Raw genomic sequence first — 17,189 nt, forward strand, 5'->3', positions numbered from 1 at the left:
GTCAGCAAGAAAGTGTTGGATCATGCGAGCATGATGAGGCCGTGCATTGTCATCTTGGAAGACAATGTTTCCTCGAAAGGCTGCACGAGCAAATGGAAGCAATGTTTCTTCCAGAATGGCCCTGTACTTGAACTGGTTCAGGTTTCCATTCAGAACAACCAGGTCAGTTTTGCCCCCTGCATGAAAAGCAGCCCAAACGGTCACCCCACCACCTCCAGCTTGGACTCTTGGCACTATACAATCTTTGTTGAAGGCTTCATGCACTTGTCTGCACACTCGGACGCGGCCATCTTGACGATAGACCAGAAATCTAGACTCGTCACTGAAGATCACGTGATTCCAGTGTCCTGGCTGCCATTGACGGTGCTCTCTGGCCCACTGCAATCGGCGCTGGCGGTGTTGTTTGGTCAGGCGTGGCTTTCTCAGGGGACGCCTGGCACGATAGCCTGCTTGAACCAGTCGTTGGCTGACTAGCCTTCTGGATACAGGCACATTTGTCAGTTGCTGCCACTCAGACCTAAGCCGATTAGCTGACTTGGTACGGCCATTGCGGACTAACCGGTGCAGCTGGCGATCATCCCTCCTTGTGGTTCTGTGGGGAAGTCCTGGCCTCGGTATTGGAGTAGGAACACCCGTCTGAGCATTTCGTTTCAGGATCTTTGACACCTGACCTTGAGTGATGCCATACTGCCGAGCAATAGCACGCTGTTTCATGCCGTAATTTCGTAAAGCCACCACTCCATGACAAACAGCATTGTCGAGTTGACGGACCATCTCCAGAGGAAGCGGCAATAACTTTTGGAGACGTGCAGCAGTTGTTTTCCACTAATACAGAACGCAAAAACCCTTGTATACCCGACTGTGAAGACAATCATCAAATGCACCTGTCCGTACATTTTGCCACGCCACCTGTGATGTAATCCTGTTGTTGACTTCTTGCTGCGACAGACAATGTGACATGGTTCTTTTAACAAATAAATCACCAAAGTGTAAAAGAAACGCACCAGATTGATATATTGAGGTAAGAAAGTAAACCCGTCAAGAAAAAAAAATATTCCATATTAAATGCCAAGTCTGTATATATATATATTTATATATATATATATATATATATATATATATATATATATATATATATATATTGTATATATATATATATATATATATATATTTTTTTTTTTTTTTTTTATATGCACATGGGCTATCCAAAACTTATTTGTGATTTCAGGTAATCTGGCAGGTGCTCAACATTTATCTAAGTGTATAAACTACCATCTACCATATATAACACAATGTTAGTTTGTGTGTTAGTACAGATGTCTGTCCCCCTTCATAAGGGTAGGTTTTACAGGCCGATATTTAACATGAATGTATGTTCACTATGATCTATTTTGTGGATAAAAAAAACTCATAAAACATTTTCCATAAAGGAGTAATTATGTCTCTTCGATTGGAATTGTAGATGGTGGCTTGCAAACCATTTCAAACCATAACCAAACCAAACCATACCATTTCACCTCAAGGGTGGTATACACAAGCGTTAAAAAAAAAAAAAAAATACAAGGCGAAGGGAGGTGAAATTCGCTGCACGTGATGTGCAACGCACGCAGAGTAAACCGAGCGTTCATTTACGTCCATAGGATGTATAATAAATAAAGAAGATATAAGCACACCCGACACTAGGCCGAGGCTTCAGACTTTGGCACGCTGACGAGGCTGCACCGGCGAATAAAACCGTTCCAGGCCGTAATGTTTGACGGGCTTTTTACTGGTATAAGATAATACAGAATTTGGCCATGAAAGCTGTCTGAATTTGTATTATCATTATAGGATCGAAAGTGAAACCGCGGCGATGCGAGCCCTTGAATATGACATCGGCAGTCTCAATCAAATCGTGGAGAAGATACAAACGGAGAGAAAACATCTGGATGAGCAGCTTGGAAGTCTCCAAAGAGAAATGCAAAGTATCAGGAACATTCATAACGAGGTAACTTTTCAAGCATGGATGTACATCATTATTTTGTCCGTAGCCATATGCATATGTAGACAAGTTCTACTTTTTTCATAGAACGATCTAATTTTGCATAGTATGACCAGGTTCCATACCATGGGTATGTTGCCTCACCTTACTACTCTTCTATGTACTCGACATGTAGCATACATGAAATGGAAAAAGACATGTTATGTTGGCATTGGTTTTACACAGAAACTGGAAGGTTTGAGGGTGGCAGCGAATGACGAAGGTGTACAAGTGAAGGTTGATGACGTCAGAGGAGCTGATCTTGTACAGATTTTAGCTGACATGCGCTCAGAATATGAAAATATCACCCAAAAGAGTCGATCAGACATCGAGGCCATCTACCAAACCAAGGTATCATGTGAGATTGTACTTTGACTGCACAGTTAAATATTTCATATACCGGTAATAAGGTTGTTGGCTTCGGATCTCATGGTCCTTCCTGAGTTTAAATTCCTTCCACACCAAAACAACACCAGATGGATTGATTGACTCAGTCTGTCATCCTTTCGAGGTTGGCAAAATGAGCACCAGCTTTCAGCTTTCAAATGGGTACCACCCAAAATGGGTACCAGGGTAAGAGATCAATAACAGTTGAACTGGTAATGGCACCGAAGTGGTAGAAGCCGGTGAAAGAGGAGACTTTGAGTCACTCCCACCTTCAGGCTGGCAGGATGGTCGACAGGTATGCACATTCACCTCGAAGCTGGCCAGGCTGGGTTCGAATCCCGACCCAGCTATAAACTGTCATCCTGGTGTTTCAATGATAGAGGGATTGGGCGTCCAGTCTTCAGCCATTAGTTAGTGGACGTTATAGATCCCACAATGTCCTTCGTGAAGAGTAGGTGAACTACTGCCAGCACCATAGCCAAATTCCAAATTCCTGAGCTAACTACTGGTGGAAAGGCAATGGCAATTAAACCACCTAGTCAAACCCTTGTCAAAAAACTGCTTCGGTAGCACCGACGCTCTTCAACCGAGTATTGGTTCACGAGTTATCAAGTGACCACTATATTCGTCATGTGTGTGTGTCTGTCTGTCTGTCTGTCTGTCTGTCTGTCTGTCTGTCTGTCTGTCTGTCTGTCTGTGTGTGTGTCTGTCTGTCAGCAGCATAACTACCCGATGATGTCATCCGATCTTGATGAAACTTGGGTGGGAGGTTGATATCATGATCTAGTTGTGTCCTGCCTCGAGTGGGCGTATTGCGCCCATTGTGGGCGGAGCCACGCCCGAAAAAGATGTCTTTTTAGGGGGTAATCGAGTTCAAGCTACATCTTCTCCGAGGGGTTTGGTGGAATCTGACAGGGGTTTCGATATTTGGTTAGACCAATGTCATGTGTCCAGCCCCACGGAGCTCGATCTTTTTTTTTTCATAAAAAAAATTTTTTTTTTTTTTTTTGTATCTTACAATCATAATAATGTATGAACACTGTGAGATGTTTTTCTTCTGCTCAAATGTGAGTTGATTATTCTCCATGTCGATTAGTCAGTGGTTCACCTGCAAAAAATAAATTGTTAAGTGCTTGCGTTAACTTTATCATGCAAATTGTGCAATACAGGTAGATAATAATTCAAATTTCTATGAAAGTCAATTTAATATTACAGTTACCTTCAAGTATCTATATACATATTTCAGCCGTTTGTGTGTGCGTCTGTGTGTGTGTGTGTATGTGTGTGTGTGTGTGTGCTTGTGATTTGTCAGCCTCACCTTTTGGCCCACGGGGCTCAAAATTGCCATGAAGACTGTTCACTCCCATAATCCTCCCAATCCCCTAGCCCCCACCATGTGTTTGCTTCCATATACTGGGTACACCCTTTCACCCATGGGCCTCACTCACACTTGGTATGAAGAGTGTCCACTCCCCTAGGATAGTTTTGAACTTTGTCCCACCTCCTGCCCCAACCCCAACCCCATTAAACGCCATCACCCTCCCTCCCCATACTGTGTGTGCTTGTTCTGATTTGTGGGCCACACCTTTTGACCCTTGGGCTCAATTGAGAGAAAGTTCCTTGCTCAACTTTGTACATCATGTCGTACTCAGGTTAAAATACTGGAGTGCCTTATTGGATGATTTTGCCAGGAAGGTGTTTGAGAAACAGCATTAATGTTTCAAAACTTATTATATTAATTTTAATGCCATTTGCATTATTGTTGTTGTTATTATTATTACTCGTCTTTCAGATTGAGCATGTCAGCCCGAATACAGCACAGAACCTTGACGCCATGGAACTGGCAAAGAAACAAGCCAATGATTTACGCCGCCAAATGCAGACCCTCACCATGGAGATCCAGACGCAGTCAAATGCAGTGAGTTACGAGATGAAAACAAGAATAACTATTAATTTATCTTCTCCATATTCTCCTAATAAAGCTTTGTTGAAAAATTGATGACAAAACTCAAATGGTAAATTGAAATTTCAGGTCAATTGGATGAAAAATGATGATTTTATGTGACGCTGACCTTGAACTTTTGACAAAATTCTTCATTTGCCTTCTCTGTATTATCATATGAAAGTTTTGGTGAAAATTTGATGACAAAACTCGAATGGTAAAAAAGTTATGGCCCGGACAGACAGCGACACACACAGACACACAGAAGTGTTTACAAACCCCCGTCTCCTCCTGTGCACGGGACGGGCTCACAAAAGGACACAGTGGGAATGGTCTCAATGTGTCATATGGAATAATTTAAAAAATGATTCACGTTTTCCCAGATCAAGAAGATCATTGGGTGTAAAATTACGTTATCATTTATAAATAACTGTGCATTACTGATACATCGATCTAAAATTCAGTCTAACTTACCTAGAAAAGACAAGACCATTTTTTTGAACATCAATGCCAACAAAAACCTCCTTTATATGCAAATGCACCTTTTGTTTAACATACCACCATGAAATCCTGAAGGTCATTTCCGTTACTTTTTCTGCATATGAAAGGAAGTGGAGGCTCATGGAAGAACGAGGTGACAGAGGGTAAAAAGACAACATGCTGACAATGGGGTAGTGGGGCCACAGTTGGACACATCAAGCAAGGGAATGAATGAACATGGAAAGAGGAGAGAGAAAGGGAGGAAACACAGTAACCTAGAAACAAGAGGGTTAGGTTATGTTGGATTAATCCGAGGCAGGTATGGTTGGAGGTTGACATACCATGGGGTTGCTTGAAAACAGGATTATTGTGATGCATGCTTGAAGCTTACAAATGTCAGTAAGACTTCCACAAATGGGAGAAAAGAGGAACGGAGAGTGGAGGTGTGGGGAATTCCTGTTTTTTGAGAGCTTAACCAGGAGTGGGTCAATGGGAGAACGAATTTATTACGAAAAGGAGAAGTGTCCTTCTGTCCGTCCGTCCGTCATATGCTTCATTCTAAAGCATTCCTGCAGTCGCAGAATAATAAAATGGTACTGTTGTAAAGCTAATAATTGATTTAGTTGGAGCAAAAATTGTGTCTTTAATCATAAAAATGCTTTTTTTTTTTAAGCCCTTTTTCTGTTATTGAAGAAGAAGAAGCAGGAATGAGAGCTTAATGCAGTGGTTTCAACACTGATATTTATTATTCAATGACAGCAGGAACCTTTTATGTGTGTGTGTGTCATGTGTCCGTATGTTTGTGTGTGTGTGTGTGTCCGTATGTTTGTGTGTGTGTGTGTGTCCATATGTGTGTGTGTGTGTCCATATGTGTGTGTCCACATGTGTGTGCGTCCATATGTGTGTATTCCATATGTGTATGTGTGCGTGTGTGTGTGTGTGTGTGTGTGTGTGTGTGTGTGTCCATATGTGTGTGTCCGTCTGTTTGTGTGTGTGTGTGTGTGTGTGTGTGTGTGTGTGTGTGTGTGTGTGTGTGTGTGTGTGTGTGTGTGTGTATGTGTCCATATGTGTGTGTACTATGTATACATATAACCTTTTTACAGTGATATAAGACTCATGGAGGAGCTTTTACATAAATCATATTGAGAACAAAAATATAAGTAAACACTATTGTCCTTTTCCGTGAATTAGAAGTACATTCGTAGACAATAGACACATGTTACCTACATAATAAGCTGATTGTGATTTTAAACTGGTTTCCCAGCACCATAAGCAATGGATGGCATCACATTGGAACTAAACATGCCTACTGAGTGTTTTCAATTTTTTCCTTTTTGCCAACAGATATCGACCATGAAGTCTGCACTTAATCATAGCGAGGAGCGTTACTCATACGAGTTAAATAAATTTTTTCCCATAACCGGATATCTGGAGGAAGAGCTCTCAAAAATCAAGGGAAATCTGGAGCATCAAAGGCAAGAATACGATACTGCGTTGAACGCCAAAATGATGTTGGAGATTGAGATCGCTACTTACCGACAACTTCTCGAGGCTGGTGGTGCTAGGTAGGCATTTCAAATTGTTTGCTACTTGGGAACTATCAATTGAGTGCTTACCAAAAAGGGCTGGGATTTTTGCCCATTCACCTTACATCACATTCATGTTTTAATTGTCTTCCCTATCTCCTGTGCCACCTGTCTTCTTTCTCTCTCTCCTTCTCCTTCGCCATTCTCCTTCTCCTTCTCTTTCTCTTTCTCTCTCACTTTCTCCTCCACATTCCCCTGTCCTCCTATCATTAGTCCTTATCTTAAAAAAGATAATCAATTTAAAGTTATTAACTTAACCCCCTCCCCTAATCACCCCCAACTTCATGCAAAGTATTAAATCAATGATTAAAATAAATCAATGACAAGTTGCCGTTACAAAACTTTTATAAACAGTCCATGTGGTGGCGCTGTAAGCTCGTGCGCTTTATCCAGATCTCACACAAAGGACAATGCAGAAAACAAATTTCTAAAAAAGTATAAATTTGAATCCTCTTCTTCCTATTTATATCAAAATAAGTTTTTATTTTGCTGCATCTAAGTATAATTTTACAGCCTGGTGTTGGCTTAGCAGTTAGGGTGCCGGCTTGGGATCCTAGGATCCTGGGTTCTAAATCCCGGTCGATCACTGAATTAACGCCAAGGGGGTTGACTCAGCCTGTCATCCTTCTGAGGTCGGCAAATTGAGTACCCGTTCACTGGTAATCCCCTGTGTGTCGCAAGAGGTGACTAACAGGGTTGGTGGCAGGAAGGGCATCCGGCATATATATATATATATATATATATATATATATATATATATATATATATATATATATATATATATATATATATATTGTTACAGACGTGGCTTGGATGTTATTTACCGAGCGGTTTTATGGTATGACCACGTCTGCACAAGTTACCCGATTGTGCCCGAACGTTGACTAGTCGCGCGATGCTGGCTCAATAAGAAAAAGAAGACACCCGGCTGGATTACAATAACACAATACGACACCAGGGGTTCAGTTCTCAAGACCTCCGGAGGAGGTTATATTAAGGCGGAAGGTTAGATTACAACTACAAGAGGGACAGCATAGAAAGACAAGCACTTAGACACACTCTTATATTAACCCCAACAGACGACAGATAAACGGGACAAAATGCTGACTCACACGGGGATTGATGGCAAGGAAAGGCAGGCAGTCGATGGCTCAAGGTGCACTCTTGGCTCAAGGCAGAATCGACTCGGTCCGGTCCAGAGATGCAGGGAGGTCACAGCGCTCGGAAGGCGACGTTCTTTCTCCAAGCTGAGGCGCATCTGACTCAGCGCTCGCAGGTGGCTTTCCTTCTCCAAGCTGGGTGCGCATCTGACTCAGCGCTCGCAGGTGGCTTTCCTTCTCCAAGCTGGGTGCGCATCTGACGTCACATCCGGCGCGGGGCTGCGTATATCCGGCGGGGAGTGACACGCCCTCGGCTCGTTAGCTCCGCCTCGTGGAATCGGCACGTTGCTTCTCATTGGGTGCGTGCGGGGGGTTTACCAGGCTCCGCCCTTGACGAGGAGCTGACAAGGAGCCCCTTCGTGGTAACCCCGTGGAGCGCATGGTCTGGAGCTAATCGAGCCGGTGTGAGGACGCATCCTCCCCCGCTCCGCCGCCATCTCCTCTGTTGTTGTTGTAATTGTTGGGGAAGAAGATGGAAGGAGGTATGGGAAAGGTCCTAAACTCACTACTGATGCCATATAATCACATTCTGGTGCAACGAAGAGTCATAATTAATGGAGACGAGGCCTTAACTGACATAGAATAAGAATAACTAGGAAGATGTCCGAAAGTTGTCTACGTGTGGTGCGGTGGACCTGGGCACGACATTTAATGGGGGAATAAGGGGAAGGTCGGCTCTACTGATTGTTATTTACATGCAATGGGACTAGGGAATGGGGGATTGGGGAAAGTTGGGGAGTATTGGAGAAAATAGGGGAATATTTACAAGCGGATATGGAGGCCAAATTCCATATTCGCAACATTGCACCCTTCTCTACCCTCGGGGCGTCCCGACCCGATAAATTTTTACCTACTTTAGTGTGGCACGCAATGTAGTTCCCTCTACTATTAACTCTACCCTGAGTGCGACAGTTTTACAGATATTCACAAATGAGTAAATATGTCCCCCTGCGACGTTGCACCCTTCTCCTCACAGAAACACACCCACAGGATAACCGAATCCGGAAAGAATTCTCAAACTAAACATACAGCCGGTAGGGAGCATTATTTACAAGACTACGCTGCTATTTACACTACGATCCAGGACCTGTTTTTGGAGGAACACATGCAGATGTTATGCATAGAGAGAGCGCGCTTGCCAACATCGATACACCAACCCACGAGTGCTCTGTGGCCGACGGCCTTTAATAACGTGCAGAGCACCCTTCCCGAGCATCAACAGCACCACCCCACCACCAATCGGTGCAGTCACCATTGTTCATTGGAATAAAAATAAATTCGACAACCCCTAACCCTGCAGGTGTCTCTTGCTCTTCTTGTGGTGCACTTGGTGGTGTTAACTATTAGTGGTTCACCTGTATGGCATAGGTGCCACGTTGACCCATAGGTCCATCCCCGGGTGGTGCTTGGCCGCAAACGAACTGCGGTCCATTGTGGGTGGCCACAAACATTGCGGTCCATATGGTGTATCGATCCCGGCAGCAAACAGCGAAAGTGCAGGCCCACAACTGCGCAGCCAGCACCTCTCTCTCCTCTCTCTCTACCCCAAAGCCAGATCCTCGGAGGTGGGAGACAAAAGAAGCAGACAAGTGAGTAAGGTGGTAAGGGCGCAAAAGTGCACGCAATGTAAGGTGATGCACACTGGGGGCACATGGGAACCAGGTGAGACAGGTACGTTCCTATCGTACGCCCCCCCCCCCCCCACCAGGTAACCTACATGGCCCCTCCCTTACCCCTTACTGTATCCACAAAACACAACACTACCCATAAACATCTACTTTACAAATCAACAAACATCCCTACTGTCTTCCCCGTTCCTCCCATAAACCAAATTCGTCTTCTCTCCCTCCTAACCAATCAAATTTGCCATTTTCAACTCTCATCAAAATTTGCCATCTCCAACTCAACATCATAATTTGCCATTACCAATTCATCATCAGTCCCTCCTAGGGAGGGAGAGATGGAATCACCCCAATGTCTCATCCACGTCGTGATGCGTCTCACAAATCCACACAGCGATTCATCTCCTGCAACAAAACAAAGAAAACACAGGTGTGGAGTCATCATCATCACCACAGGTAAGTGGCTGCGTATGGTGCGACAGGTTCATTAATCCTAACTATTTCCTAAATGACTTTAACAACTTTACACTACCCGGGGTCTTTCTCCGGCCAAACCATTGGCCCTCTTACACTATGGGTTCTAAAAACCAATTCCCATTGGCCAACTGTGGTGCTCTTCAATTTGGGGTCTCACTCCCCCGATTCATCTCCCGGTGCCCTCGCACAATTTCCGGGCTGTGGCGTGTACCTCTCCCAGTGGGTCTACCCACCTGCACACCTCCACCACTGCAGTTGCCTCCGAGCTTACCTAGCTCCTCACCCTAACCTAACTAACTGGGGCAGGCCCTCTGGCGCTCTCCCCACTCGGTGCCCTCTCTGGCACTGGGCTACCCGATCCACACCCGGGATCCTCAGGCACCCACTCACAACTCTACCGGCTCCCAGAGCCCACCTGCGGCCTCACCTGGCCGACATCCTCACAGTGGTGGAGTGCCCAACCAACTACACACACTAACAGGCTACACGCCCAGCCATTTCCACAACACTAATGCACCCATTCACAACACCATTCTGCAACCGCACCACAAATGCCAATATCCAACCACAATTTACCTGTACCCTCTACCTAACACTTACACTACCCGCCCCGGGTACTCGTGAAAGGGGTCCACTCTTCCCCCATCCACACCTTCGCACCATGCACACCACTCCGTACCACTTACTCCAACTCTCTCCACACACCTGTACTTGCACACCTGTGCTCTCACACCTGGTGCCACCTGCACCCTTCTCTCCCCAAGCGCATTCGCGCTGATCCACACACTCACTACTCATACACTGCTCCACACACCTGTCCAGTTGCACACCTGTGCAATCACACCTGTTCAATCCTCACACACACAGCATCATCTCAGCTAACTACTCCCTTCTGAAACTTGCGCTTCCCAGTCGTCCCTTTAACTATTGCGCTCCCTCGTCATTATAATCCACACTAATCTACCTGCGTCCCCACTACAGGTATCAGTCACTAACTAACCTTAACGTTACCTACTGTCATCTTCGCTAGATCCCTACACACAATATCCTAACCCACCCGGGCTAGTTTTCACTGCCATACACCCCATAATCTATTGCTCCTTTGCCCCCACCTGTGAGGGATGGTGGATTTGCCATCCCACCACATCGGGGGTCTCTCACTATCAATTTTGCACGTCAAATTTCAACAAATCAAAAATTTGCCAATCACTACCCATCATCTGCCAATCACTACTGCCAATCCCTTGCCAATCATCAAATTTTGTTTTTCTCTAATTTTGGGTCCAAAACACTAACCTCATCACCCAGTCGACTCACTAATACCTCTCGGTGCGCCAATCCCTGTCCAAAGCCCGGCTTCGTAAAGCCAAGCAATGGATGCTGGTTGTTTTGTGCCAGCGGCTGGATGCGTCCGGCACTCGGTGCAGGGACGGGGGCTTACCCGGGCCGAGATCCCACGCATCACCTCGGCGTGGAGCCATCCAATGTCCCGATCTCGACCTGCCGGCACGTCTCAACAAAACGTGGTCGCCATGACGACCCTTCCTATCCAGCCGCCCGCTCCGCCTAGTGGAGCACGGACGCGGCCGTTCAAAGCGAGGCCCGGCACGCACCGAGGGCCCGATTCGGCTAAAAGTCGACCTAACCTCTAACCCGTGTAACGTCGATGCTTCACCTGCATGCTTACACCCCGCAGCCCGTTCCTTGCTCACACATCCAGCCGTCCCCATGCTCCTCGTACCTTTCCTTACACATCCAGGTACCCTCATTCCACTCACAGCCTTGGTCACACACCTGACCACCGAACACTTTGGCACACATTCGTTGGTCGCACACCTCACCAAAACACCTCTTCGCGCCCCCTCCTCTGTCACCTCCTCTGTGACAATCACAGGTGTGCCCTCATTCGCACACCCAACCACGTGCCTCACTACCAACTCCAGCGTGCATTCCCACTCACGCTCTACCATTCCAGGTGTGCATCCTTCCATCCCAGGTGTACATCCTCGCTCACCTGTCACAACTAACTCACGCTCCATGTCACTCTCACTACTTTCACCTCCATTCCTGACAGCGCACTCACCCTTACTCTTGACAGCACACTCTTTCCCCATGCACCTGTCCGTCACACACCTTTCTCGCGCACACTCTCCCGTTACACCCTCTGTAACACTCACCACAGGTGGACACTCTTCCTTACTTCTGACAGCGCACTCTTTCCTCATGCACCTGTCCGTCACACACCTTTCTCGCGCACACTCCTGCGCACACTCTCCCGTCACACCCTCTGTAACACTTACCACACCGCGCTTCCATGTGCTCCCTCGCACACGCGCTACGACCGACTCACTCTCGCCAGCACCCTCACTACTCCTTGGCACGCACTTTTTCCTCACACACCCCAGAGTCGGACTTTCTCGCACACCTCCTCTTTCGCACACCAGACCTGTCGCACACTTCACCAACGGCCTCTCACGAACACCCGGGTCCATCTCGACCCCCAAGCTCCTTAAATCCCCTGGCGCATCATACGCACGACCATATTGGTCACCACTTACACCGGGTCCTCTTCCTCTTCGCTTCTCCTCCATCACCTGCGAATCCCTCATCCGGTTAATGAGCACATCATCACGATCCAAACACAGACTTTGGACCAATTCTTTTATCTCCTCTTTTATTTCTTTCTTATCCCCTCTCCGTCGCTTCTTAATTTCGCTCATCCCTTCTTCCACTTCTTCTAATTTGTGCTTCACTTCTTTTATTCCCCGGTACGTCTCCTCAAGCTCGTCCTCCAAGGCTACCTTGACCGTTTCCATGTGCGTCCTCACCTGCCGGTCCTTCGTCTCCATTACCTCTATCACCTCGTCCAGCCTCGTTGTCAGTCCCTCACGTACCATCTGACATTCCCTCTTCGTCGCTATCAAGTCATCTTTTAGTTCTTTCTGTGTCGCTTTTAAACCTCCTATTACCGCTGTGTTCTTTTGAACCTGCTCCACTAACTCCGTCTGTCCCACCGTCAGCTGCTCCACCTCCTGCGTCAGGTCCTCTATGCCCCCTTGTAACTTTACAGTCCCCTTTCTCACCTCCTTCTCCATGTGCTCCTTACAGTGCCTCACCTCCTCGCGCACTCCTCCGACCTCCTCACTCACACCTCTTCTGATCTCTTCTCCCATCACTTGCATCTCCTGCCCAGATGCCACCCTCATCTGCTCCATTTCCTCCCTGTGAGCATCCAGTTTGGTTTCTACCCCCATTTTGACCCCCTCTATCTGCTGCTCCATTTGTTTAACTTCCCTTTCCGCTTGGTCCCTCATGTCCCTCAATTTGCCTTCCATACTGTTTTCTAACCCCTCTAACCCATTTTTCACTCCCTCTATCTGATTCTCCTGGGCAGCCATTCTATTTTCTACCCCCATTAACCCATTTTTCACTTCTTTTATCCCGTTGTCTAACCCCTCAAAATTATTGTCTAACTTCCCAAATTTCTTGTCTAACTCCTCAAAATTATTGTCTAACTTCCCAAATTTCTTGTCTAATCCCTTAAAATTATTGTCTAACCCCTCACCGGTACCCCTCGCTTCGTCCCTCATTACCCCCATTTCGTCCCTCATTGCCCCCATACTGTTTTTCATTTCTTCATTATTCTTGTCCATAAGGGACTTCATTTGTATAAAAAAAAGGTTCAAATCCACCAGGGGCGCTGCCACGGTCGCGGGCGCGGTGACCAGCGAGGCGCCATTTTGCGCTCCCGCAATGTCGGGCACAACGACGCTATTTTGTGCGTCTGCTACCCTCGCTGCTTCGCTCTCCTCCTGTCCCTCATGTCCCTCAATTTGGTCCTGGACCGACCCTGCTTCACTCTCCCCTACCGGACCCCAGCCGTCTTGATCCGCCATAGCGCGACTTTCAAAATTCGAGTTTCGTAACACCAATCCAAATTTTGCTGTTATAATTTCGTCGAGCGCAGTAACCGCGGGACCGCGCTCCGGATCGATTTGGTCGAGCGCCGTACGCGCTCCGGCTCGATTTTCCCTCCCAAAATTTGGGCCTAACTAATTTAGTCCCGGGTCCGAATCTCACTCCTCGACACCAATTGTTACTCTAATAGTACAATTGGTGTTCCAAAATTTGGGCTAAATAAATTTAGTCCCAGGTTCGAATCCAACTCCTGACAACCAATTGTTACAGACGTGGCTTGGATGTTATTTACCGAGCGGTTTTATGGTATGACCACGTCTGCACAAGTTACCCGATTGTGCCCGAACGTTGACTAGTCGCGCGATGCTGGCTCAATAAGAAAAAGAAGACACCCGGCTGGATTACAATAACACAATACGACACCAGGGGTTCAGTTCTCAAGACCTCCGGAGGAGGTTATATTAAGGCGGAAGGTTAGATTACAACTACAAGAGGGACAGCATAGAAAGACAAGCACTTAGACACACTCTTATATTAACCCCAACAGACGACAGATAAACGGGACAAAATGCTGACTCACACGGGGATTGATGGCAAGGAAAGGCAGGCAGTCGATGGCTCAAGGTGCACTCTTGGCTCAAGGCAGAATCGACTCGGTCCGGTCCAGAGATGCAGGGAGGTCACAGCGCTCGGAAGGCGACGTTCTTTCTCCAAGCTGAGGCGCATCTGACTCAGCGCTCGCAGGTGGCTTTCCTTCTCCAAGCTGGGTGCGCATCTGACTCAGCGCTCGCAGGTGGCTTTCCTTCTCCAAGCTGGGTGCGCATCTGACGTCACATCCGGCGCGGGGCTGCGTATATCCGGCGGGGAGTGACACGCCCTCGGCTCGTTAGCTCCGCCTCGTGGAATCGGCACGTTGCTTCTCATTGGGTGCGTGCGGGGGGTTTACCAGGCTCCGCCCTTGACGAGGAGCTGACAAGGAGCCCCTTCGTGGTAACCCCGTGGAGCGCATGGTCTGGAGCTAATCGAGCCGGTGTGAGGACGCATCCTCCCCCGCTCCGCCGCCATCTCCTCTGTTGTTGTTGTAATTGTTGGGGAAGAAGATGGAAGGAGGTATGGGAAAGGTCCTAAACTCACTACTGATGCCATATAATCACATTCTGGTGCAACGAAGAGTCATAATTAATGGAGACGAGGCCTTAACTGACATAGAATAAGAATAACTAGGAAGATGTCCGAAAGTTGTCTACGTGTGGTGCGGTGGACCTGGGCACGACATTTAATGGGGGAATAAGGGGAAGGTCGGCTCTACTGATTGTTATTTACATGCAATGGGACTAGGGAATGGGGGATTGGGGAAAGTTGGGGAGTATTGGAGAAAATAGGGGAATATTTACAAGCGGATATGGAGGCCAAATTCCATATTCGCAACAATATATATACATATACAGACTTGGCATTTAATATGGAATATTTTTTTTGTGGGGGTGAACTTACTTTTCAAGATGTCTTAGAACCAAAAGTTCATTGGAATTATGTTGAAATTATTCCAGATTTTGTTAATGTGACCTTTGAAAAGAAACAAAAACCACATTTGACATTTCGAAACAAATAAATTGATCCTTGAAAGTGATGTAAACTAATATCGAACTCAATTCATGGACAGTACTGTGTTAAACTTCTGTACGTTTTCCAGAAGTATCTCTTTATTTTGCACATTAGCCAAAAATTTTTTTAACAAAAACAAAAGCTAAATTATGACTGGGATTACGGACAGTAAAATTACAGTTCAGTACTTCGTGTAACCCCCACAAGCATTCAGGAGAGCATGTACACGTTGAGGCATGCTGTTCACGAGATTTGCCAAGGTTTGGACAGGAATCGCTTGCCATGCAGTGACAATAGTCTGCTGCAATTCATGCACAGAGGTCGGCTGCTGGTCCAAGTGGTCGATTTGATGCGTTAATTCTGCCCACAAGTTCTCTATCGGATTCATATCCGGGGACATGGCAGGCCACTCCATATGCTCTACACCATGGTCAGCAAGAAAGTGTTGGATCATGCGAGCACGATGAGGCCGTGCATTGTCATCTTGGAAGACAAAGTTTCCTCGAAAGGCTGTACGAGCAAATGGAGGCAATGTTTCTTCCAGCATGGCCCTGTACTTGAACTGGTCCAGGTTTCCATTCAGAACAACCAGGTCAGTTTTGCCCCCTGCATGAAAAGCAGCCCAAGCGGTCACCCAACCACCTCCAGCTTGGACTCTTGGCACGATACAATCTTTGTTGTAGGCTTCATGCACTTGTCTGCGCACTCGGACGTGGTCATCTTGACGATAGACCAGAAATCTAGACTCGTCACTGAAGATCACGTGATTCCAGTGTCCTGGCTGCCATTGACGGTGCTCTCTGGCCCACTGCAATCGGCGCTGGTGGTGTTGTCTGGTCAGGCGTGGCTTTCTTAGGGGACGCCTGGCATGATAGCCTGCTTGAACCAGTCGTTGGTTGACTAGCCTTCTGGATACAGGCACATTTGTCAGTTGCTGCCACACAGCCCCAAGCCGATTAGCTGACTTGGTACGGCCATTGCGGACTAACTGGTGCAGCTGGCGATCATCCCTCCTTGTGGTTCTGCGGGGACGTCCTGGCCTCGGTATTGGAGTAGGGACACCCCTCTGAGCATTTCGTTTCAGGATCTTTGACACCTGACCATGAGTGATGCCATACTGCTGAGCAATAGCATGCTGTTTCATGCCGTAATTTCGTAAAGCCACCACTCCATGACAAACAGCATTGTCGAGTTGACGGCCCATCTCCAGAGGAAGCGGCAATAACTTTTGGAGACGTGCAGCAGTTGTTTTCCACTAATGCAGAACGCAACAACCCTTGTATACCCGACTGTGAAGCCAATCATCAAATGCACCTGTCCGTACATTTTGCCACGCCACCTGTGATATAATCCTGTTGTTGACTTCTTGCTGCGACAGACAATCAGTGACATGGTTCTTTTAACAAATAAATCACCAACGTGTAAAAGAAACTCACCAGATTGATATACTGAGTTAAGAAATTAAACCCAAGTCAAGAAAAAATATATATTCCATATTAAATGCCAAGTCTGTATATACATATACACATACACATATACACATACATATATATTGTTATGTTGGTGGGGTAGAGTAATATCTCGTCAGGTAGATCTGAATAGGTAACATGCTTCGTCTGTCGCGATAAGGAATCTGCCCTGTAATAAGTTCTGTGTGTTTATTCCGGTTTGTCGGTTAAGGAGTATACCTGTGAACATACCAGGATGTTTGTGTGCTAGGTAGTTGTAGGGATTAAAGAAAACAGCCCTTGTGTGTCACACCTGGTAATCAAACCTTTGTCCCTTATGGCAACGCACACCTGTAAACACTTAGATAGGCCCTTTAGCGCACACAGTAATTAAATCCCCATCCCTTACAACGACTTTGGAAGAAGCCAGAACGGGGCACCACCGGGTGGCCGCCGTCAGCTACACCACGAGCTATGACCACGCCACAGGGAACGTGTGATTGGAGGGAAGAAGCTGGAAGGTTCGGTGGAAGGCACTGGTTGG

At 46.7% G+C, this 17,189-nt stretch overlaps 1 protein-coding gene across 1 annotated transcript in view; it reads left to right on the plus strand.

Annotated features, from left to right (window-relative positions):
• Positions 1-1,790: 1,790 nt before the first annotated feature.
• Positions 1,791-17,189, plus strand: part of LOC137416363 (keratin, type I cytoskeletal 18-like) — a 31,595-nt gene continuing 16,196 nt past the window's right edge. Inside the window, exons 1-4 of the mRNA XM_068101909.2 lie at positions 1,791-1,987; positions 2,207-2,371; positions 4,200-4,325; positions 6,174-6,394. Coding sequence (XP_067958010.2) covers positions 1,853-1,987; positions 2,207-2,371; positions 4,200-4,325; positions 6,174-6,394 — 647 coding nt within the window. The 5' untranslated portion in view covers positions 1,791-1,852. The remainder of the gene's footprint in view (positions 1,988-2,206; positions 2,372-4,199; positions 4,326-6,173; positions 6,395-17,189) is intronic.

Source organism: Myxine glutinosa, chromosome 1 (assembly GCF_964187855.1).
Source record: "Myxine glutinosa chromosome 1, kmMyxGlut1.1, whole genome shotgun sequence".
Taxonomy (NCBI): Eukaryota; Metazoa; Chordata; class Myxini; order Myxiniformes; family Myxinidae; genus Myxine; species Myxine glutinosa.